This window comes from Gossypium arboreum, chromosome 7 (assembly GCF_025698485.1).
Source record: "Gossypium arboreum isolate Shixiya-1 chromosome 7, ASM2569848v2, whole genome shotgun sequence".
NCBI lineage: Eukaryota > Viridiplantae > Streptophyta > Magnoliopsida > Malvales > Malvaceae > Gossypium > Gossypium arboreum.
Window position 1 is genome coordinate 60713169 of NC_069076.1, and position 25096 is coordinate 60738264.

At 36.9% G+C, this 25096-nt stretch overlaps 1 protein-coding gene and 1 long non-coding RNA gene across 3 annotated transcripts; one reads left to right on the forward strand and one right to left on the reverse strand.

The window, feature by feature from the left end:
- Positions 1–1098: 1098 nt before the first annotated feature.
- On the reverse strand, positions 1099–22575 carry LOC108486445 (uncharacterized). 2 transcript variants are annotated; one of them, XR_008286120.1, is made up of 2 exons: positions 22376–22575; positions 1099–1458 (listed from the first exon to the last, which is right to left on the reverse strand). It is a non-coding gene; the product is annotated as an uncharacterized LOC108486445 (long non-coding RNA). The 2 variants fall into 2 exon arrangements; XR_008286121.1 differs by lacking the exon at positions 1099–1458 and adding an exon at positions 8965–9326.
- Positions 22576–24028: 1453 nt separating this feature from the next.
- On the forward strand, positions 24029–24704 carry LOC108484361 (glycine-rich protein 5-like). The gene has a single exon (XM_017788123.2). It carries the CDS (start codon positions 24133–24135, stop codon positions 24454–24456), a length of 324 nt encoding a protein of 107 aa, XP_017643612.1. The 5' UTR covers positions 24029–24132; the 3' UTR covers positions 24457–24704.
- Positions 24705–25096: the final 392 nt, after the last annotated feature.

Sequence of the window (25096 nt, forward strand, 5' to 3'; positions counted from 1 at the left end):
CTCAAAACGAAATATGAGGATGGTAAGGAAACAAAGGAGGTTTGAGAAATGGAAACAATTGTTAGAGCTTATTTTCAAAATCTGTTTGCAGCTAGAAGGAGAGGAAATTGCGAGCACCTCTTGTCAGGAATTGATTGTTGTATTTCCGAAGAGGATAATTCTCGACTGATGGTGAGATATACAAAGGAGGAAATTTGAGAGGCCTTATCCAAATCAGGTCCAACGAAAGCGCCAAGAGAAGATGAATTTCTGGCTTTATTCTACCAGAAATGTTGGCAAATCATTGGGGAAGATGTGAATCCTTTTGTCTACAAATTCTAAATAGAGGTATGGATATCAGTTTAATTAATAAAACTAATGTCATATTAATACCAAAAATCCCAAATCCTTCTAGCATCAGTCATTTCAGACCTATTAGCCTATGCAATGTGTTTTACAAGTTGATAGCTAAGGTCATCGCAAATTGTCTCTGGATTATCATTGATAAATGCATAGATTGTAACACCCCTAACTCGTGGCCGACGCCGGTGTCGGACACGAGGGGTTAACGGCCAAACCCTCTCAAGATACCAACCAATTTGACATTACCAGTCAGGCTGGAAAACTGCGTCCCCGTCGCCTTAAAAATCATATCTCGAGTTTCAAAACTCAGAAACTGGTTTCGTAAATTTTCCCTGAATTTAGACTCATATAACCATCCATGGATTTATTTCTAGAATTTTTGGTCGGGCCAATTGGTACAGTTTATTAGTTAAATTCACCCATGTTACAGGGATCGACTGCTCTGACCTTTGCGCGTTACAACTTGAATATCTCTCTGTACAGGGCTTTAATACTGGTTCCGTTTGTTTCTAATGAAACTAGACTCAAAATGGAATCTGTACATATAAGGCATGACTCCTAATTCTTTCTGGATAATTTATGGTAAATTTTCAAAGTCGCGTCAGGGGACCCAGAAACCGTTCTGGCCCTGTCTCACGAGAACTTTAATATTTCTCAGTATACTGCTCATATGGTCGTTTCGTTTCATCCATATGAAAATAGATTCATCAAGGTTCAATTTCATAATTTACCCACTATTTAATTCTACTTCTACTATTTTTAGTGATTTTTCAATCTCATCTCACTGCTGCTGTCCGCGACAGTTACTGCAGTAGACTATGCCAATTTCATGAATCTTTCCTTGGCCTTAATCATCCATCATACATGACACAAATTGTGGCCACCTTATCAAAATTAGAGTTTCTAAGACTCGTGGCTATAGGTTCTAGCATCCCACTCGGCGACCACATAGGCCATTTTCACATGGCTTAAAGTTTACAACCCACAATTCGACAAAATATAATAGCCTATACATGCCAAATGTTCTTCAACAACGAAAACAATACCACAAGATTTCAGCGGTGTGATGACTTCAACGACGGTCCCGATCACATAAGCAATACGAATCCGAGAGACCTAAAATGGGTGACAAGAAAAAAACACCGAGTGAGTTTACAACTCAGTAAGTCATAAGCATTCATCAATCCACTGATACAGTCACTACAACATGTACAGCAAACGAGGCTAGGTACTCATCCATATCGAATCTATACCATAATACCTCGGACCTTTCGGTCCAATCTCGTACCAAGTCATACATCCACATTTCATATTCTACACAACAAGATAATCGAAGCATTTTTACACATTAACTCATTTTCCAGCACAACCATACAATTTCAATCATCACATAGATTTAAGGCTTACCAATTCAACCCCAAGCATGGACGTATTCTCTATTCATCATGAGCTCGAGGTACTTACCCGATCCGCTGTCCGGGATTAACTCGATAATGTCGCACACTCAGTGCCAATTGTAATACAAGAGCATATAGTGAATCCGCACACTTAGTGCTATATATTTTCAGCTCGCACACTTAGTGCTATATAATTTTCAGCTCGCACACTTAGTGCTATATAATCAAACTCGCACACTTAGTTACGTACAATTTTAAACCCGCACACTTAGTGCCAATCTTGTCACCGTGTCCATTTATACCCGCACACTTAGTGCGAGACCAATACCTTATGCATTTTGCTGCCTTTATACATTCAACAATGGCATCATTCCATACACATACATTCCCATTTACACATCAATTCATTTAAACACAATTGTGTATATATTATGGTCATTTACATCAACACCAAATATATGCTTAATGACTTACCTTATATTGGATGAAACGATTTCCAATCGACTACTCGATTATCTTTCCTTTGCCTTTGCTTGATTCTCCACCTCTAGCTTCTTAAGCTAAATTTAACAAATAAATTGGTTTTATCATTTGAGCATCGGAAGAGAATTCAAGATGCCTAGCCAATATATAAATATCTACTCATTAGGCATCAAAGTCGCATATGTACAAAATCATGAATCGAACTCAACACCTTAGTTAGTATTCCTCTTAGCGAATTTTCTAAGCCAAGAATAGGCATCAATATGCTTGCCTCTAACCGAATGCATGCACACCAATTTCCCTCATGTGGCCGAATATGCATGTCCATGTTGAGGCCGATTATGCACTTAATACCACACAAAACAGCATGCATTTTACTAACTAACGCATTACATATTGTAGCTCAATACACATCTCTCATGTACTACATAACCGAAAACATCATCCCAAGCAAATATATACCTTGAAATAGTATATATGTCATACCAATTCATCATGTGCAAACACATATTCAAAGCTCAAATCTTACCTACCATGCAACATGCATGAATCATACTTATGGATATACCATGACCGAATACATCACAACACCATCATTTTGGTCATGATTAAGCAAAGAACTTAATGTCTCACTCAAAAATACTAAAAAGAAAGTCCAAGAGCCATCAATCCCCATCACATACACCATTAACAAGCTTCATATTTAACATGCAATGGCATTAACACAAAATCCACCTTGGCCAAATACCATTTCCATGGCATAACAAGGATTTGAACCATGGCTAACATGCACATCAAGTTAGCAACCAAAACAAGCACGAATCTCATGACACAACCTCAAACATACCTTAATCTTGATGCAAGTATAGCCAAATCTCCTTCTAGTTCTCTTCTAAACCAAGCATGAAGCAAAAATCCTCCCTTTTTCCTTAGTATTTTCGGCCAAAGAAGAGAAAAATGGATGAACAAAATTTTCTTTTCTCTTCCACAATGCACTGCAAGGGGGGTTTCACTCACACACACACATTTTTTTTTCTTTCTTTATTACCCATACTCATTTGTTTATTGTTTCTCCCTAGTGCACCAACAAAACATGTTTCATGACATGTTTAGCCCATGATTCCTTGTCATGGCCGGCCACTTCATGTTAGGGGGGGAAATTTGACATGCAAATCCCTTATTTTTGCATGCATTATCAACTAGTCATCCCACATTTCCCCATCATACTTTCAATGTTTACTACTAGGCCCTTTCTAGTGAAATTCACATTTATAACTCTAAATCGAAACATCAAAAATGTCACACATGAATTAACACATATTATAGGCATCAAAATAAATTATAAATTATTTTTATGCCTCAGTTTTGTGGTCCCGAAACCACATCCCGACTAGGGTCAATTTTGGGATGTCACAACTCTCCCCCACTTAAGAAATTTTCGTCCCCGAAAATCTTACCGGTAAATAGGCTCGGGTATCGCTCTCTCATAGAGTCCTCAAGTTCCCAAGTGGCTTCTTCAATTCCGTGTTTATGCCACAACACCTTCACTAATGGGATTTTCTTGTTTCGTAGGTCTTTTACTTCACGCATCAGAATGCGAACCGGCTCTTCTTCATAACTCAAATTAGGCTGAACCTCGACCTCAGATGGAGGAATTACGTGCGTCGGGTCAAACCTATATCGTCGAAGCATCGAAACATGGAAAACGTTGTGAATCTTTTCGAGCTCAGGGGGGTAAAATTAATCGGTACGCTACTGGCCCAATTCGTTCAGATACTTCATACGGACCGATGAACCTCGGACTCAATTTGCCCTTATGGCCAAATCTAAGCACCTTCTTCCAGGGTGAAACTTTGAGAAATACCTTGTCTCCAAACGATATTCAATGTCTTTCCTTTTCAAATCCATATCGACTTTTGGCGATCCGTAGCGACCTTCAAACTTTCACGAATCACTCGAACTTTTGCTCGGCATCCTTCACCAAATCAACCCGAAGAATTTACCTTCACTAAGTTCAGTCGAATAATGGGGTGCGGCATTTACGACCGTATAAAGCCTCGTAAAGCGCCATCTTAATACTTGATTGAAAGCTATTGTTGTAGCGAATTCAATCAAAGGCGAATCTGTTCCCATGAACCACTAAACTCAAGGATACAACATCTCAACATATCCTCGAGTATTTGAATTATCCGTTCGGATTGACCATCGGTTTGGGGTGAAAAGCGGTCTTTGAAATGCAACTTGGTACCCAAAGCTTCTTGAAATTTCTTCCAAAATCGCGAGGTAAATCTCGGATCTCTATCCGACACAATAGAAATCGGTACCCGTGTAATCTCACAATCGAGAAAGCGTACAATTCGGCTAGTTTATCCAATGAAAAATCCGTGCATACGGGGATAAAGTGAGCCGACTTAGTCGATCTATCAACAACAACCCAAATCGCATCCTTCTTACTAGTCGACAATGGCGGCCGGACACAAAGTCCATTGTGACTCGATCCCATTTCCACTCGGGTATCGTGTTCGGTGAAGCAATCTGAAGGCACTTGATGTTCCGCTTTCACTTGTTGACATATTAAACATCTCAAACAAAGTCGGAGATGTCCGTTTCATACCATGCCACCAAAACCGAGCGTTTCAAATCGTTGTACATCTTCGTACTCCCGGGTGGATTGCCATTCGGCTACAAAGGGCTTCGTTCAAAATTATTGGAATAAGTTCGAATTCTTTGGGACACAGACGACTTGAACCTCAAACAATCGTCATCATCGATTTGAAATTCCGAGTCCTTGTTGAACACACTCATCCCGTTTTGCAACCAACTCATCGTCGACTTTACGAGCTTCACGAATTTGACGTATCAATAATGGTTTGGCTTTCAATTCAGCTACTAACACATTGTCGGGTAGGATAGACAAGTGTACATTCATCGCTTCATAAAGCAAATAGTGATTTCGGCTTAAGGCATCCGCAACCACATTAGCCCTTCGGGTGATAATCAATGACGAGCTCATAATCTTTTAACAACTCGAGCCATTGCCTTTGTCGCAGATTTAAGTCTCTTTGGGTCATCAAATATTTGAGACTTTTGTGATCCGAACACACATGGCACTTCTCACCAAATAAGTAATGTCGCCATATCTTTAAAGCGAATCGATGGCGACCAATTCGAGATCATGGGTCGGATAATTTTTCTCATGTGGCTTTAATTGCCTCGGCGCATAGGCCACAACTCGCCCTTCTTGCATCAATCGCAACCCAACCCAAGTAGGGATGCGTCACTATAAATGACAAACTCTTTGCCCGATTAAGGTTGCACTAGAATTGGGGCTTCGATCAAATAAGCTTTCGAGTTGATCGAAACTTTTCGACATTTCTCCGTCCATTCGAACTTAACATCCTTTTGGAGTAACCGTCATTGGCGTGGCTATCGTCGAGAAACCTTTTACAAATCGTCGGTAATAACCGCAAGCCCCAAAAAGCTCCTAACCGGTAACATTCCTTGGTGGTTTCCAATCGACTATGGCGAATTTTGTTGGGTCCACCACGATACCGTCACGGACACCACGTGCCCCAAAAGCTAACCTCTTTCAACCAAAATTCACATTCTTGAACTTTGCGTATAAGCGCTTATCTCGTAAGATTTGCAACACTAGCCTCGGTGTTGACATGCTCGGTTTCATCTCTCGAATAGACCAAAATGTCATCGATAAATACAACTACGAACCGATCCAAGTATGGCTGAAAATTCTATTCATTAAATCCATAAACACCGAGGGCATTAGTGAGCCCAAACGGCATCACCAAGAATTCGTAGTGACCGTACCTCGTTCTAAAAGCGGTTTTGGGTATGTCCGATTCTCGGACCCTCAACTGATAGTACCCCGACCTCAAATCTATCTCCCTTTAATTGATCAAACAAATCGTCAATTCGTGGCAATGGATATTTATTCTTTATCGTCACTTTATTGAGTTGACGATAGTCGATGCACAACCTCATGGTTCCGTCCTTCTTCTTCACAAACAATACAAAGTGCGCCCCATGGAGAAAAACTCGGTCGGCGAAACCTCTATCCGTCAATTCTTGCAATTGAACCTTCAATTCCTTTAATTAGTTAATGCCATACGACACGGGGCTATTGAAATCGACATAGTACCGGTACAACCGATCGAATTCCACTTTTCGAACCGGTGGCAATCCGGTAACTCCTCGGGAAAAACATCTGAATACTCACAAACCACTGGTACCGATTCGAGTTTCCTTTCCGTCTCTTTACTTCCAAACACATACGCAAGGTATGTTTCACACCCTTTTCACATACCTCCGGCGGTCATAGAAGATATTATCATTGGCGCTCCTTTTAAATCGATGAGACTCGACTCGGACTACCTCATTATTTGCACTCCTCAAATCAATGGTTTTCCTTTTGCGATCCACTCTTGCATCATGTACTGATCACCAATCCATACCAAGAATAACATCGAATTCATTAAATGGTAGAAGCATCGGATCGGTAGGAAAAGCGATTCTCGAATTATTAGGGGCATCTCTTGCACACTTTATCAACAATGCGTGTCGACCCAAAGGGTTTGACACTCGAATTATGAACTCGATGAGACTCAACGGTAGAGTCTTACCGGATGCTAAGGTTTCACATACATATGAATGAGTAGAGCGGGGTCAATCAATGCAATCACACTAGTATCAAAGAGAGTAAAAGTACCGGTGATAACGTCGGGGAGGATGCCTCCTCTCGTCTTGTGAATGGCATATGCTCTAGCGAGTATCGGGTCTCGGATCGGACAGTAGTATTAGAGGCTCCTCTCGATTACCACCCTACCTCCAGAGATTCTCGGGGCCTACCTCCAGCCGTCGTTCCACTAGGTCTTGCACCTTGCGTCTTATTCCTCTCATCTAGCTCGTGCAATCTCTAATGAAGTGGTCCTTGAACCGCATCCATAACAGGCCCTATTAAGACTTACCCCAACATTCACCTAGGTGTCGTCTTCCACATTGGGGCATTCAGGTCTCTCTTGGCGATTATTGCCCACACTAGCTCTTGAAGTAGCTCGGAGTCCGTCAATGGTCGGGCTCTAATGGAAATTCCATGATCGTCCTCGACTTCTTGGTGTCCTCCACGAACCTCTCTACAGCCGAGAACGGAGCTTTACTCGTCGATCTTTTACGGTAATCTCTTACTTCAAATTCAGCCTTCTTCTTCTCCTTCCCAAGTTCTTCCGCCTTGCAGGCTCGTTAGACTAGTGTCACGAACTCCTTTATCTTCAAAATTCCCACTAGTAACTTTAACTCTTCATTCAATCCTTCTTCAAATCTTTTGCACATCGCAACCTCATCAGCCACACACTCCCGAGCCTACCGATTAAGTCTTACGAACTCATGTTCGTATTCAGATACGGTCATACGGCCTTGCTTGAGTTCCAAGAACTCCTTACGCTTCTGATTAATGAACCGTTGACTAATATATTTCTTCCGAAATTCCGTTTGAAAGAAATCCCAAGTAACTTGTTCCTTTGGGACTATGGAAATCAAGGTCCTCCACCAATAGTAGGTGAGTCTACATAACAAAGATATAGCACACTTAAGACATTCATCGGTGTGCATGACAATTCATCAAACACTCTAATGGTGTTATCAAGCCAGAACTCGGCCCTTTCGGCATTGTCGGTAACTATGGCCTTAAACTCCTCGGCCCCACGCTTCCTAATCAAGTCCACAGGTGGTTTACTCAGCCTCACAGGATCGATGGCGATGGCATTACGGGCTCTTGGGGTGGAATATTTAAATTCGAAATGGTTGGACAGCCGGGTCGGTTCGGGCATATTGCGCGACCCACTCATTCATCATGGTGAAGAAGGCTTGTTTCGCCCCTTCATTTTGATTATTCGCGGATGACTGAGGCTCAACAGGCGGTGTCCCTTGTGCGGGAGCAGCCGCTACACCTTCAACGTCATCCGCCAAGGGTCTCTCTATCCCGGGTTCCATTGCTATTTAAAATAAAAATTTCAACCGTCAGAAGTCATCACATTATTCAGCACTAACAATTTGGCATGTATAGCTAGACTCACACGCGCTATGGTAGTCCTAGAACCGACTAAACCATAGCTCTGATACCAATAAAATTGTAACACCCCTAACTCGTGGCCGACGCCGGTGTCGGACACGAGGGGTTAACGGCCAAACCCTCTCAAGATACCAACCAATTTGACATTACCAGTCAGGCTGGAAAACTGCGTCCCCGTCGCCTTAAAAATCATATCTCGAGTTTCAAAACTCGGAAACTGGTTTCGTAAATTTTCCCTGAATTTAGACTCATATACCCATCCATGGATTTATTTCTAGAATTTTTGGTCGGGCCAATTGGTACAGTTTATTAGTTAAAGTCACCCATGTTACAGGGATCGACTGCTCTGACCTTTGCGCGTTACAACTTGAATATCTCTCTGTACAGGGCTTTAATACTGGTGCCGTTTGTTTCTAATGAAACTAGACTCAAAATGGAATCCGTACATATAAGGCATGACTCCTAATTCTTTCTGGATAATTTATGGTAAATTTTCAAAGTCGCGTCAGGGGACCCAGAAACCGTTCTGGCCCTGTCTCACGAGAACTTTAATATTTCTCAGTATACTGCTCATATGGTCGTTTCGTTTCATCCATATGAAAATAGATTCATCAAGGTTCAATTTCATAATTTACCCACTATTTAATTCTACTTCTACTATTTTTAGTGATTTTTCAATCTCATCTCACTGCTGCTGTCCGCGACAGTTACTGCAGTAGACTATGCCAATTTCATGAATCTTTCCTTGGCCTTAATCATCCATCATACATGACACAAATTGTGGCCACCTTATCAAAATTAGAGTTTCTAAGACTCGTGGCTATAGGTTCTAGCATCCCACTCGGCGACCACATAGGCCATTTTCACAGGGCTTAAAGTTTACAACCCACAATTCGACAAAATATAATAGCCTATACATGCCAAATGTTCTTCAACAACGAAAACAATACCACAAGATTTCAGCGGTGTGATGACTTCAACGACGGTCCCGATCACGCATAAGCAATACGAATCCGAGAGACCTAAAATGGGTGACAAAAAAAAACACCGAGTGAGTTTACAACTCAGTAAGTCATAAGCATTCATCAATCCACTGATACAGTCACTACAACATGTACAGCAAACGAGGCTAGGTACTCATCCATATCGAATCTATACCATAATACCTCGGACCTTTCGGTCCAATCTCGTACCAAGTCATACATCCACATTTCATATTCTACACAACAAGATAATCGAAGCATTTTTACACATTAACTCATTTTCCAGCACAACCATACAATTTCAATCATCACATAGATTTAAGGCTTACCAATTCAACCCCAAGCATGGACGTATTTTCTATTCATCATGAGCTCGAGGTACTTACCCGATCCGCTGTCCGGGATTAACTCGATAATGTCGCACACTCAGTGCCAATTGTAATACAAGAGCATATAGTGAATCCGCACACTTAGTGCTATATATTTTCAGCTCGCACACTTAGTGCTATATAATTTTCAGCTCGCACACTTAGTGCTATATAATCAAACTCGCACACTTAGTGCTGTACAATTTAAACCCGCACACTTAGTGCCAATCTTGTCACCGTGTCCATTTATACCCGCACACTTAGTGCCGAGACCAATACCTTATGCATTTTGCTGCCTTTATACATTCAACAATGGCATCATTCCATACACATACATTCCCATTTACACATCAATTCATTTAAACACAATTGTGTATATATTATGGTCATTTACATCAACACCAAATATATGCTTAATGACTTACCTTATATTGGATGAAACGATTTCCAATCGACTACTCGATTATCTTTCCTTTGCCTTTGCTTGATTCTCCACCTCTAGCTTCTTGAGCTAAATTTAACAAATAAATTGGTTTTATCATTTGAGCATCGGAAGAGAATTCAAGATGCCTAGCCAATATATAAATATCTACTCATTAGGCATCAAAGTCGCATATGTACAAAATCATGAATCGAACTCAACACCTTAGTTAGTATTCCTCTTAGCGAATTTTCTAAGCCAAGAATAGGCATCAATATGCTTGCCTCTAACCGAATGCATGCACACCAATTTCCCTCATGTGGCGAATATGCATGTCCATGTTGAGGCCGATTATGCATAATACCACACAAAACAGCATGCATTTTACTAACTAACGCATTACATATTGTAGCTCAATACACATCTCTCATGTACTACATAACCGAAAACATCATCCCAAGCAAATATATACCTTGAAATAGTATATATGTCATACCAATTCATCATGTGCAAACACATATTCAAAGCTCAAATCTTACCTACCATGCAACATGCATGAATCATACTTAATGGATATACCATGACCGAATACATCACAACACCATCATTTTGGTCATGATTAAGCAAAGAACTTAATGTCTCACTCAAAATACTAAAAAGAAAGTCCAAGAGCCATCAATCCCCATCACATACACCATTAACAAGCTTCATATTTAACATGCAATGGCATTAACACAAAATCCACCTTGGCCAAATACCATTTCCATGGCATAACAAGGATTTGAACCATGGCTAACATGCACATCAAGTTAGCAACCAAAACAAGCATGAATCTCATGACACAACCTCAAACATACCTTAATCTTGATGCAAGTATAGCCAAATCTCCTTCTAGTTCTCTTCTAAACCAAGCATAAAGCAAAAATCCTCCCTTTTCCTTAGTATTTTCGGCCAAAGAAGAGAAAAATGGATGAACAAAATTTTCTTTTCTCTTCCACAATGCACGGCAAGGGGGGTTTCACTCACACACACATTTTTTTTTTCTTTCTTTATTACCCATACTCATTTGTTTATTGTTTCTCCCTAGTGCACCAACAAAACATGTTTCATGACATGTTTAGCCCATGATTCCTTGTCATGGCGGCCACTTCATGTTAGGGGAAATTTGACATGCAAATCCTTTTTTTGCATGCATTATCAACTAGTCATCCCACATTTCCCCATCATACTTTCAATGTTTACTACTAGGCCCTTTCTAGTGAAATTCACATTTATAACTCTAAATCGAAACATCAAAAATGTCACACATGAATTAACACATATTATAGGCATCAAAATAAATTATAAATTATTTTTATGCCTCAGTTTTGTGGTCCCGAAACCACATCCCGACTAGGGTCAATTTTGGGATGTCACATAGATCTTGCACAAAGTGTGTTTGTACCAGGGAGATTGATTTCGGATAATGTATTGCTGGCCTATGAAATCCTTCATACTTTAAAATAGAAGAAGACGGGGAAAAAAAGAGTTATGGCGGTAAAATTAGATATGAGTAAAGCGTATGATAGAGTAGAATGATTTTTTATTGAAGAAATTATGAAAAGAATGGGTTTTGATCTAGGCTGGGTTGACTCTTTAATGAAATGTCTTTCTACAGTTTCTTATTCGGTGAATTTTAATGGTCATGTAGGAGATAGCTTTCGCCCTACAAGGGACTTAAGACAGGGTGACCCTTTGAGTTCGTTTCTTTTCTTACTTTGTGGAGAAGGTTTTTCGAGTCTAATACGATTGGCTATTAGGGGAAACATACTTAGAGGGGTCAAGGCAAGCAAAAGTAGTCCGCAGGTCTCATACTTATTATTTACAGATGACTGCATACTGTTTAGGGAGGCTACAGAAAGAGGAGCTCAATCACTTAAGCGGATTTTGATTAAATACAGGAATTGTTCTGGTCAATGCGTCAACTATGGAAAATCTATAGTTTTGGAAAATCTACAGTTTTCTTTAGTTCTAATATACAAGAGAAGGACAAAACAACAATTTCGAGGATTCTTGGAGTACGAAGTTCAAATAACCCGGAAAGATACCTTGGTCTTCCTAACATGGCGGATAGAAGAAAGAAGATGGCATTTCAAATTTTGAAGGATAGAATTAAAGAACGGATTGATAGCTGCAGTGTTAAACATCTTTCTCAATGCGAAAAAGAGGTATTTATAAAGGCCATTCTTTAAGCTATTCCAACCTATACTATGGCATGTTTCTTACTCCCTAAATCTCTATGTGCTGCAATAGAAGGCATTTTTGTAAAATTCTGTTGGCAGAAAAATCGAGATAAGAAAGGCATTCATTGGTGTACTTGGAAAGATTTATGTTCTTTAAAAGAAGATGGTGTATTAGGCTTTCGAAATCTCGATAAATTTAATGTTGTGTTATTAGCCAAACAAGGGTGGCGTCTTATTAATTTTCCTAATTCTTTGCTTAGTCGTGTTTTAAAGGCAAAGTATTATCCAAGTACGGATTTCTTCAATGCGCAATTAGGAAATTTACCTTCACTTACCTGGAAGAGTGTCTGGGTAGCAAAAGGAATCTTGGAGAAAGGATTATGTTGGAGGGTTGGCACGGGGGATCGTATTTCCGTTTGGGGTGACTTATGGATATCGAGAGCTGAAATAGAAGGGTTACAAAATAAGACTAGTAATGAAAATATAAGACAGTATCAAATTTTATTGATCCAGCTAGTAGAACTTGGAATACAAAATTAGTCATTAGTACCTTTAATGCGGATGTTGCAAGGAAAATCTGCAAATCCCTTTGGCAGAAACAACTTATGAAGACTTCCAAGTATGGCGAGGGGAATCATCAGAAGAATTCTAAGTCAGGAGTGCCTATAAACTATTATAGGGGGCTAATTCGGATCCTAGTAATAATTATTTACAGACCGAGACTAGAGATTTCTACAGGAAATTATGGAATTTACATCTCCCTCCAAAAATTAAAATTACAAATTGGAGAATTTCATGGAACTATATTCTTTCTCTATCAAATCTAAAGAATAAAAAAGTGGTCACAGCAGTTATTTGTCCCAGATGTCACACCCTTGGAGAAGACAGCAATCATATCTTTCGGTATTGTCCTACAGCAATAGATGTGTGGTGAAATTTAAATCTTGCTTGGGTACGTAATAATGATCTTAACAGTATCTGGGAGTGGCTTACTTGGGTTTTTAGACAAGGAAATATTGAGCAATGTCGACTCTTATGTTGTGGTCTATGGACAATCTGGACATACAAAAATCAGTTAATTTATGAAAGAAAGAACTCTACAGGCAGAGATATCTCGAATCAAGTCATAAGCTACATTTTAGAGTTGAATGGAGTAGAATAGAAAAAACTTACTTTAAAAGTTGCTAAAGGTCATGAACATACAGCAAGAAGCACAAGGGTCACTGTCTTTGTAATATCCTGATTTTGGGCCTAGTCAGAATAGTGGTTTCGTGACCACAAAATCTGAGATAGAAATAATTATTTTATGATTATTTTGAGGTCTATGATATGATTGCATGATTGTGTGAAAATTTCGTGAAGAAATTTTATGCATAAAGTGCTTAAATTGAAATTAGGGACTAAATCGAATAATTTGTAAAACTTGCATTCTAGAAGTTTCTAGTATGAAATTGTTTTGAAATATTAATTTGGAGGTCTTAAATAGAAATTTTACCAATTTCTAAGTCTATGGACAAAAATTGGACATGGATGGAATTTTTGGAAAGTTTAGTAGTAAGGGCATTTTCGTCATTTAAGGGTAAAATGAATTAAAATACAAAATTAAAAAGCCAATTTTGCTCATCTTCAACCCCATGGCCGAATATAGCAAGGAGAAACCATGGATAAGGTTTTTCAAGCTTCCAAGCTCGATTGTAAGTCCATTCTAGCCCCGTTTTTCAAGTTCTTTACGTTTTTAGAGTCCCGGTAGCTCGATTAAGCTTATGCTAGAAATATTTTAACCTAGGGTTTATATTTGGAAAAATACCCATAGGTGAAATTTGTGTATTTTGGTGTTTTATGATAGAATATGAGGTTTTAAATTATGTTAGACAACTTGTGCTACTCGGTTTTAAGCGAAAACTAGCGAAAGGGCTTAATCGGTAAAAATACCTAATAGTCATAAGTACATGTTAGAGTGAGAATTTGATGTTGCCATAGAAGGGAAAAATTATCAGCATGTCATAAAACATAAGAAAATAGGCTGAAGTTTAATTTACGAGCTTTGGGGCAAAAGTGTAAATATGCAAAAGTTTAGGGACAAAACTATAATTTTGCCAAAATATTATTTTGGGTCAATTTGAATAATATGAGTCCTAATTAGACTATATTTTACATGATAGAGCAAGGAAAACTAAAATTCGGGCTAAAATGGGGAAAATACCAAGTTGTGGACGAAATGGTAAAAGTAGCCATTTTCGCATGCGAGGTAAGTTCATATGTAAATGTTGGTAACATAGTTATTATTTTAAATGTTTTTATGTTATTTAAATGATATGATAATTATTATGAAATATTGTACTCGGGATAATTGTTTGATAATATGTCAAATTGTTTGATATACTTGGAAAATGTGAAATACTACCGAGTATCGGTATCGGCATTCCATAGAAGATGGTTGAGACACATGATTGGGAAAAAGGTCCCGTTGAACCTTAGGAATGGATTAGGATACAAGTGACATGTCACTAGGATATTTGGGCATCCGAACTCGTTGAGTTGAGTCTGAGTTCACTTATGGATGCGAATGTCCGAACTCGTTGAGTTGAGTCCGAGTTCGAGAGATGTAATTAGGCATCCAAGCTCGTTGAGTTGAGTCCGAGTTCACTTATGGATGCGAATGTCCGAACTTGTTGAGTTGAGTCCGAGTTCGAGAGATGTAACTAGGCATCCGAGCTCGTTGAGTTGAGTCCGAGTTCACTTGTGGATGAGAATGCCCGAGCTCGTTGAGTTGAGTTCGAGTTAGCTTATGGGCAGGTTACATAGTAGCTTGGCTACATATGTGGCACTTATGTGCAAACTTTCCATGTATCCGAATTATATTCCGATGTGTTCAACGGGTAAAATTTTACTCAAGCAGAGGAATACTCGAGATGAAAGGGACGTATTGGTAAGTGTTGTGAAATGAATACTTTGAACAGGTATGTACTTAACCCTCGGGTTGAAAACTCGATATAACAACAATATGGTAAGATGATAAATGAAATTGTGATATGAATGTCTCGGTGATGATTATGCAAATGATGTTTTATGTTTGCTTATATAGTTATGTTACTTGCTATTTGCATGTGAACTTACTAAGCATTTATGCTTACTCCCTTCTTTTCATTCCTTGTAGTGTTGACAAGCCAACTCGAAATCGAAGCGATTGGCAAGATGCTCACACTATCCGTATACCATCTTGGCATAATGGCTTGTATATTTTGAGTATGGCATGTATAGCATTATAATCATTTTGTGTATATGGTCTTATGATATGGTTATTGAGTGGTATGGAAATGCTTGGAAATGATTAGCCATTGGAATGGCTAATCATAATCATATTTGGTGTTATGTATGCTAAATTGCTAGCTAATCCATGGAAACCATGAAATAGGTAAAATTTACCATAAAATAGATTCAGACAGCAGCAGTGACGTGAGTCTAAAAAATCACTAAAAATAGTAGAGATACAATTAGATGATGAATAATATATGGAATTGAAGAATTATGAGTCTATTTTCATATGGATGGAACAAAACAGGTATATGAGTTATATTTTATGAGATGTTTAAATTTTTGTGAAATAGGACCAGAGCAATTTCTGGATCCCCTGTTCTGACTTTGAAAATTCACCATAAATTGTTAAAAGATAATTATAAGTCATAATTTATATGTACAGATTCCTTATTGAGTCTAGTTTTATTAGAAGCAAACAGTATAGTCATTGAAACTCTGTACAGGGAGATATTTTATTCGTAATACATAGAGGTCAGAGCAGCCAAACTCTGAAACAGGGGAGACTTTAACTAATAAACTGTACTAATTTGCTCGACCAAAAATTCTATAAAAAAATTGGTAAATATATATATATGAGTTTAGTTTTAGGGGAAATTTACGGAATTGGATTTCGAGTTTCGTAACTCGAGATATGAATTTTTAAGCGACTATGACGCAGATTGTTAGCTTGACTGAAAATTTTAAAAATAAATTGTTTGAGCTATTTAAGTAATGAATTAAGTCTATTAACACCTCGTGTTCGACTCCAACGACGGTCTCGAGTACGCGGCGTTACATTTGGTGGTATCGGAGTAGGTTTAGTCGGTTCTCAGACTAACCTAGCATGTGTAAAAGTTTAGCTATACATGCCACTGATCTGTGATAGTGTGATGTCTTCCGACGCGTATGAGTACCGTCTTATTTAGATAGGGTACTCTCCAACCGAGCTGCGCCGACCATGTTCAATATTATGTGAAGGTATTTGAGTAAAATTATGATTATGATAAGTCTCGGTTCAGAAAAGTATGAATAAAAGTTTATGATACATATGTGATAAATATTCATATTTGCTTAATGCTCATACGATGTAGTGTATGTGGCTTACTTGATAAGATGAACGGAATAAATAGAAAGTAGTAGAGGTATGAATAAAGGTCATAATATCATGATACTGAATGAAAATGTCCTTGTCTCGATTGGACGTTGAATGTTGATGAATGTTAATGATATACAATTTTATGAGATAAAGGATTATAATGAAATGAACTTATCTATGTTAAATTGTTGGGTGAATTATATGATTGTAATGATATGTATATGATGATGCATGAAATGAAAGTTGTGATTGTGATGCAAATATCTATGTTTGTTTGGTCTTATATGATGTCATGAGCATGACTTAATTTAATTAAATGAATGGATAAGTAAAGCTATCTAGAAAACATAGAATGTATGCATAAGTATATTGTCTAAATGGACAATAGGAAAATTTGTGTAAGCCAACATGAATGTTGCATTGCCTGAATGAATGACATGATTTTGATGATGTTGCTATGATGATGGGAGTTATGTCATATGTGTATGTATAAGAAAGTCGAGTCAGAGGTCCTACAACCCCTCCCCCTTACCGAAGTGGTACTTATAATGGAATTTCATGAGATTTGTATTGAATAAGTTTCCGGTTGAGAACCCAAAGAGTTGAGTGATAGAATAATTATAAGTATGATCAGAGCCAGTAAAGTATCGGATTGACGTAAAGATTATTGGAGTTATGCACTATCCCAATTAGAGAAGGAATTCTCTTTGGTAAATCGAATTACTCAGGTGCAAGGTCGAGAAAAGTGTAAATCGAAATTTATTCAGAACTAGCCTTCTTTAGTGAATGGTTTAATATGAAATTTGTGATGGCAGAACTAGTTAGGAAATGATATTTGAAATGTGAACTATCTGAGTGTGACAGTTATATTTGGACAGATTTAGCGATCTCTTTTGAGATGTTCTATGTGTTTACCCGTTCTCGAAATATTTCTATGGCTATTGATCTTCGAAGAAATTCTTGTTATATGGGAATGTCTTCTAATTCGGTGTTGGATGAAAGCATTGGTAGTTTGACTGGTTTATAATTTATATTGCTCTATTTCATCGGGTATTCTATTTCATTTAAATCGATAAGAATTGATAAGAGAATCGTAAGATATTATGTTTTGTTTCTTCTACTTGATGCTTCATCGATATATATGTATGGGAAGATATATTGTTCTTGTTATATTTGATTCGGTGGGATTAAATGATGTTTTCTTTTGGACTTTTTTCTTTGAAGAATTATCGGGTATTCGTATTTTCTCTATGAGTTTGGTTTTCGATTCTCGGCATAGTATCGTATCTTGAGTTTCTTTATCCCGGATCTCTTTATTCGGATTTTTTATTCATTTTCTTGTTATCTTTGTTCCATAATTTGTCAATTATGACTCATGTTCGAAGTGCGTTCTTCAGCTCGTGATAATAATGTCAAATATGACTATACTTCTAATTTGATCTTAGTAACGTGGTGATTTTACTATTGGGATTTTTCTAATTTTTGTGTAAGGATTTGACATCAGTAAATGCATAAGTGATAAAAGCGCGAGTTTCAGTCGGTATGGTGAATTATTTATTTGAAAGATTTCATGTGACAATTATGTCAGGATTATTTTTCTCAAGTCTGATAATAGAATTTCATTTTGTACTGATAAAAGAGTAAATAGTCTAAATGAGAAGTGTATATTTATTAGAAAGAGTTGGATATTAATTAAAGTCACTACGAATGATAAGGTTTTCGTCTTGTAAAAGCTGAAAAATTTATTACATGTTGACAGAGTTCGGATAGATGAGAATATCGGTAACCGAAGCGTCTAAACTAGACTAGTCTACATTGAGCAAAGACTTCCTGACTTTCAGTAATGTACTGTTGTATGAATTGTGATATGTTTCAAGACAGTGAGGTAATGTGATAGTTTAGAGCATTCGATGTCACATAAAATCAGAGTTGTTAAAGGGGTTAAAGCTGAGCATTGGGATCTATCAAAATTATCCTTGTCAGTGTTGATATTGGGATGGAAATGAGAAGGATTATTCTTGAGGCCATATCAGAATTATTTCCATAGCGGAAAGAGGAAAATGTGATGTATCCTATTGTTAAATGTTTGGCGAGATCTATAAATCATATCGGTATTGAATGAATTCCTACTCATTAGATTCATGGAATTTCAGGTCTTTTTGATTGTTGAATTTCTTGGAATTCTAGTCTCCATTAACCAAATTGAGATCTGGTTTTATGTCAAGATAACAAGGGAAACGGAGAAGGGTTGAAAATTTAAGAACAATTAAGAGATCAGTTCGTAAACTTTCAGAATATATGAGAAATTAATGAGATATATTGGAGGCACCACTTTGAGTGAAAGTTCTTCAGCACCGAATATGAAATTGAGGAATCTAAGTGAAGACCACTTTTACGGTAAGATTTTAGGGACGAAAATCCTAAAGGGAGAGAGTTGTAATATCGATTTTGGGCCCGGTCGAAATAGTGGTTTTGTGACCACAAAATTCGAGATAGAAATAATTATTTTATGATTATTTTGAGGTCTATGATATGATTGCATGAGTGTGTGAAAATTTCGTGAAGAAATTTTATGCGTAAAGTGCTTAAATTGAAATTAGGGACTAAATCGAATAATTTGTAAAACTTGCATTCTAGAAGTTTCTAGTATGAAATTGTTTTGAAATATTAATTAGGAGGTCTTAAATAGCAATTTTACCAATTTCTAAGTCTATGGACAAAAATTGGACATGGATGGAATTTTTGAAAAGTTTAGTAGTAAGGGCATTTTCGTCATTTAGGGGTAAAATGAATTAAAATACAAAATTAAAAGCCAATTTTGCTCATCTTCAACCCCATGGCCGAATATAGCAAGGAGAAACCATGGCTAGGGTTTTTCAAGCTTCCAAGCTCAATTGTAAGTCCATTCTAGCCCCGTTTTTTCAAGTTCTTTACGTTTTTGGAGTCCCAGTAGCTCGATTAAGCTTATGCTAGCAATAGTTTAACCTAGGGTTTATATTTGGAAAAATAACCATAGGTGAAATTTGTGTATTTTGGTGTTTTATGATAGAATATGAGGTTTTAAATTATGTTAGACAACTTGTGCTACTCGGTTTTAAGTGAAAACTAGCAAAAGGGCTTAATCGGTAAAAATACCTAATAGTCATAAGTACATGTTAGAGTGAGAATTTGATGTTACCATAGAAGGGAAAAATGATCAGTATGTCATAAAACATAAGAAAATAGGCTGAAGTTTAATTTACGAGCTTTGGGACAAAAGTGTAAATATGCAAAAGTTTAGGGGCAAAACTGTAATTTTACCAAAATATGATTTTGGGTCAATTTGAATAATGTGAGTCCTAATTAGACTATATTTTAAATGATAGGGCAAGGAAAACTGAAATTAGGGCTAAAATGGGGAAAATACCAAACTATGGACGAAATGGTAAAAGTAGCCATTTTCGCATACGAGGTAAGTTCATATGTAAATGTTGGTAACATAGTTATTATTTTAAATGTTTTTATGTTATTTAAATGATATGATAATTATTATGAAATATTATACTCGTGATAATTGTTTGATAATATGTCAAATTGTGTGATATACTTGGAAAATGTGAAATATTATCGAGTATCGGTATCGGCATTCCATAGAAGATGGTTGAGACGCATGATTGGGAAAAAGGTCCCGTTGAACCTTAGGAATGGATTAGGATACAAGTGACATGTCACTAAGATATTTGGGCATCCGAACTCGTTGAGTTGAGTCCGAGTTCACTTATGGATGCGAATGTCCGAACTCGTTGAGTTGAGTCCGAGTTCGAGAGATGTAACTAGGCATCCGAGCTCGTTGAGTTGAGTCCGAGTTCACTTATGGATGCGAATGTCCGAACTCGTTGAGTTGAGTCCGAGTTCGAGAGATGTAACTGGGCATCCGAGCTCGTTGAGTTGAGTCCGAGTTCACTTGTGGATGAGAATGCCCGAGCTCGTTGAGTTGAGTTCGAGTTAGCTTATGGGCGGGTTACATAGTAGCTTGGCTACATATGTGGCACTTATGTGCAAACTTTCCATGTATCCGAATTATATTCCGATGTGTTCAATGGGTAAAATTTTACTCAAGCGAAGGAATACTCGAGATAAAAGGGACGTATTGGTAAGTGTTGTGAAATGAATACTTTGAACAGGTATGTACTTAACCCTCGGGTTGAAAACTCGATATAACAACAATATGGTAAGATGATAAATGAAATTGTGATATGAATGTCTCGGTGATGATTATGCAAATGATGTTTTATGTTTGCTTATATAGTTATGTTACTTGCTATTTGCATGTGAACTTACTAAGCATTTATGCTTACTCCCTCCTTTTCATTCCTTGTAGTGTTGACAAGCCAGCTCGGAAATCGGAAACGGTCGGCGACACGCTCACACTATCCGTATACCATCTTGGCATAATGGCTTGTATATTTTGAGTATGGCATGTATAGCATTATAATCATTTTGTGTATATGGTCTTATGATATAGTTATTGAGTGGTATGGAAATGCTTGGTAATGATTAGCCATTGGAATGGCTAATCATAATCATATTTGGTGTTATGTATGCTAAATTGCTAGCTAATCCATGAAAATCATGAAATAGGTAAAATTTACCATAAAATAGATTCAGACAGTAGCAGTGACGTGAGTTTGAAAAATCACTAAAAATAGTAGAGATACAATTAGATGATGAATAATATATGGAATTGAAGAATTATGAGTCTATTTTCATATGGATGGAACAAAATAGGTATATGAGTTATATTTTATGAGATGTTTGAATTTTTGTGAAACAGGTCCAGTGCAATTTCTGGATCCCCTGTTCTGACTTTGGAAATTCACCATAAATTGTTTAAAGATAATTAGAAGTCATAATTTATATGTACAGATTCCTTATTGAGTTTAGTTTTATTAGAAGCAAACGGTATAGTCATTGAAACTCTGTACAGGGAGATATTTGATTCGTAATACACAGAGGTCAGAGCAGCCAAACTCTGAAACAGGGGAAATTTTAACTAATAAACTGTACTAATTTGCTAGACCAAAAATTCTATAAAAAAATTAGTAAATCTATATATGAGTCTAGTTTCAAGGAAAATTTACGGAATTGGATTTCGAGTTTCGTAACTCGAGATATGAATTTTTAAGTGACTATGACGCAGATTGTTAGCTTGACTGAAAATTTTAAAAATAAATTGTTTGAGCTATTTAAGTAATGAATTAAGTCTATTAACACCTCGTGTTCGACGGTCTAGGGTACGGGGCGTTACAGTCTTCTTTGATGCGGCTTTTGACAAGAGATCCTTCAGATCAACTTCGGGTCTAGCAGTACGTGATGAGAGGGGTGAGATCTTGGTATCCAAAACAGTTATCCACTCCGATATGCCGACACCATTTGCAACGAAAGCACATGTAGGGTTATAAGGGGTGCAGTTAGCCATTTCCATGGGTTTTAACAGTTTACAAATAGTGGGGGATTTAAAAACAGTGATAAAGAAATGCCAAACAAAAGATCTGGACAAATCGATTATAGGAGCGCTCATCAGAGACATCCAAAGCAAAAAGACATATTTTCAGAATATCGAGTTTCATTTTATCCCTAGATCAGAAAATGGTTATGCTCATTTCCTTGCCAAAGAAGCCTTGAAGAGGGGAGTAGGATATTACCTGCAAGGGGAGGACCCAGGCCATGCTCGTCGCGAGAAGGAAAATCGGAGATTAAGGCAGCCAAGTTGACAGCAGAAGAGACGAGATGAAAGAGACGAGAGAGGTTTTCAAAGAAATTGATAGCAAAAGTAAAAAGATAAGTTTTGGGAACTGGTATCATAAAAGCTAGAACGGTGAATTGAAATGAAAAGACAAGGAATAATGGCATCCAGCTGTGGTGATTGACAGGACAATCAATTAAGTTTTTTTTTTTTTTTTTTTTTGAATTTTCCTTTAGTTTAGGGGCCTGATTCTTTATTTCTTCAAGTTTATTTGCTTCTTTCTTTGGGTCTTAGCCCATGATGGGTGACTATCTTTTATGTATTTCTGTTTTAGTATTTTATAAAACCCAATTGATCTTTCAAAAAAAAAATTATAAAGGAGATATCCAGTTTGATTCTATTTTATTATGTAAAAGTCTCTTAATGCTTGGTTTTATATTTTATTAGATAAAGATAGAAAATAGGTAATAAAACTAATAAATTTAAAATTTAAAAAGAACATAATTCATAAAATTTTATTTTGCCTAAAGTATCCATATTTATTCCTATTTTTATTTAATTCAAAGTTTAATAGAGATTATAAAATTATAGATATTTAATTAATATTTTTTCAAAACATCTATATTTCCCTTATTACTATTTTAAAACACCTAAATTATCCTATTAATTTCAATAACTCCCAAATATAATTTTATATTAGATATGGATTACATATTATTACTAATAAATCCTAGCTATTTTGAGTTACTCATCATGATTGAGAATTGATTTTGCCCTATACCTAGCTTATTTTTTTATTATATATAATATTTAGAATTATCCATAATTTCTCCTCAACTCATAAATAGGAGGATAATTCACTTTAACTTACTCAAATCAACGTCCTCCTGTATCGACAATAATACTCATACCAATTAAATTAAAACCCAATCGACACATAACCTATTAAATTTGAATTCCACACTCTTTAAAGAAAATTATGATGCCCATATTTTGCAATTTCACTTAAGCTTACTTGATCATGAATAAATATATTTTTATTTAGGATGGGTCACAAAGAGTTAAAAGAAATGATTACATGTTTTATATTTTTAATTAGATTTTAAATGTATCATCATATTAAATTCGTTTGTAATATTTAAATGTTTCATCTTTCGTAAAAATGCTTAATTAAATTAATAAATTTGTAAAAGAACATTTTGATCTAAATGACTACATATAGATGCACGAACACAATAGTGAATGAGAGAGCTTAGGAAGATAGAAATACAATGAGTTAGCGAATGGTAGATGTTTACATATGGCTATCATATATTATTGCTCAACTACAACTACAATTCACAGCTGTAATAAATTAAAAGAATCCACCTAATTAACAATTTATTACCACCAAAATTTATTAATTTTGCCAACTAATTTATGACTATTATTTATTATTATATTTTTACATAATACCTAAATAATAACCAAAATTGTAATGATTGAGAAAATAAACCGCGTTCAATCTCAAAAGAGGAACATTTAGACTGAGGCACCAAATACTTAGCGCTCACATTAAACTCCATTGAATTCCCACAATGCTCTCCCATCTAACTATAGCTATCTACTTTGTCCTATAAAAGGAGATCCTCCTCAACCACAGAGGCAAGACATCATAGAGTGATCTACTGAGTTAAGAGTTTCAATTCTTCTACTTATTATAGTTAAATATCATATATGGCCAAGTACTTGAATGTTGTGCTTGTTCTTGCTCTAGTAGTGGTTCAAGCTACTGCAAGGAATGTGCCTAGCGATGCTGCTGGTCTCAATGACCAAAAGAACCTCCTCACATACGGTGGCATTGGCGGCTACTCTGGCATGGGTTCAAATGGCATGCCAATGGGTGGAGTTGGGAGTGTTGGTGGTATGACTGGCCTTGGTGGTACAGGTGGGATGGGCGCCATGGTAGGTGTTGGGTATGGAGGTGGGCCTGGCGCTGGTGGTGGAAATGAAGGTGGTGTTGGCATTGGCAATGCGCCTGGTGTCGTCCACTTTCCTTGAACTTTGCTGGATGGTTAAAATTTTAAAGCAACTAGTTTCTTGAACTTTGCTGGAGGGGTTTAAATTTTAAAGCAACTAGTCTAACTTACGTTAAAGAGTAATATTAAAGTTGCTCTAGAGTGTGAAATGTTTTGGGTTATGTGATAGGTCCATCTTTATTTTTTTTATGTCGTGTTTTCTTTTGTTTTGTAATCCTTCATTGTCGTGGTTTTGTAGCCGACTTAAGGTAAATAAATTGATTTTGACAAGTTAGACTGATTGATATATATTTATATATACACATATGTGTCTCGGACAAGCCAGTTAACAACATGCATGCATGAGAAAAAGTTTTGTCATCAATAAGCTTATTATTTACTTACATATAAATTTAAAATCTTTATTTGATATATTTATTTTTCGCTTCATTCACACTACTCTGTTGTCAGGAACAAAACAGAGCAGAATCCAAATAAGAAAATTTATGCAGAAAAATTAAAAGCCTAGTTCCAGCAATAATAAAACACTAAACAAAGCAAAAATCACCACCTATTTTAAACACTTGTGTCCGATTCACACCCGCCAAAGCCAATGAGAACGTCATGTCATTACTATTCCTATTCACCAAAGAGAAGACAATGGTTCCAACCTTACGCTTAGC

Excerpts from the sequence above, each read along its gene's own strand:
- LOC108484361 (XM_017788123.2), top strand. The coding sequence starts at position 24,133 with ATGGCCAAGTACTTGAATGTTGTGCTTGTTCTTGCTCTAGTAGTGGTT.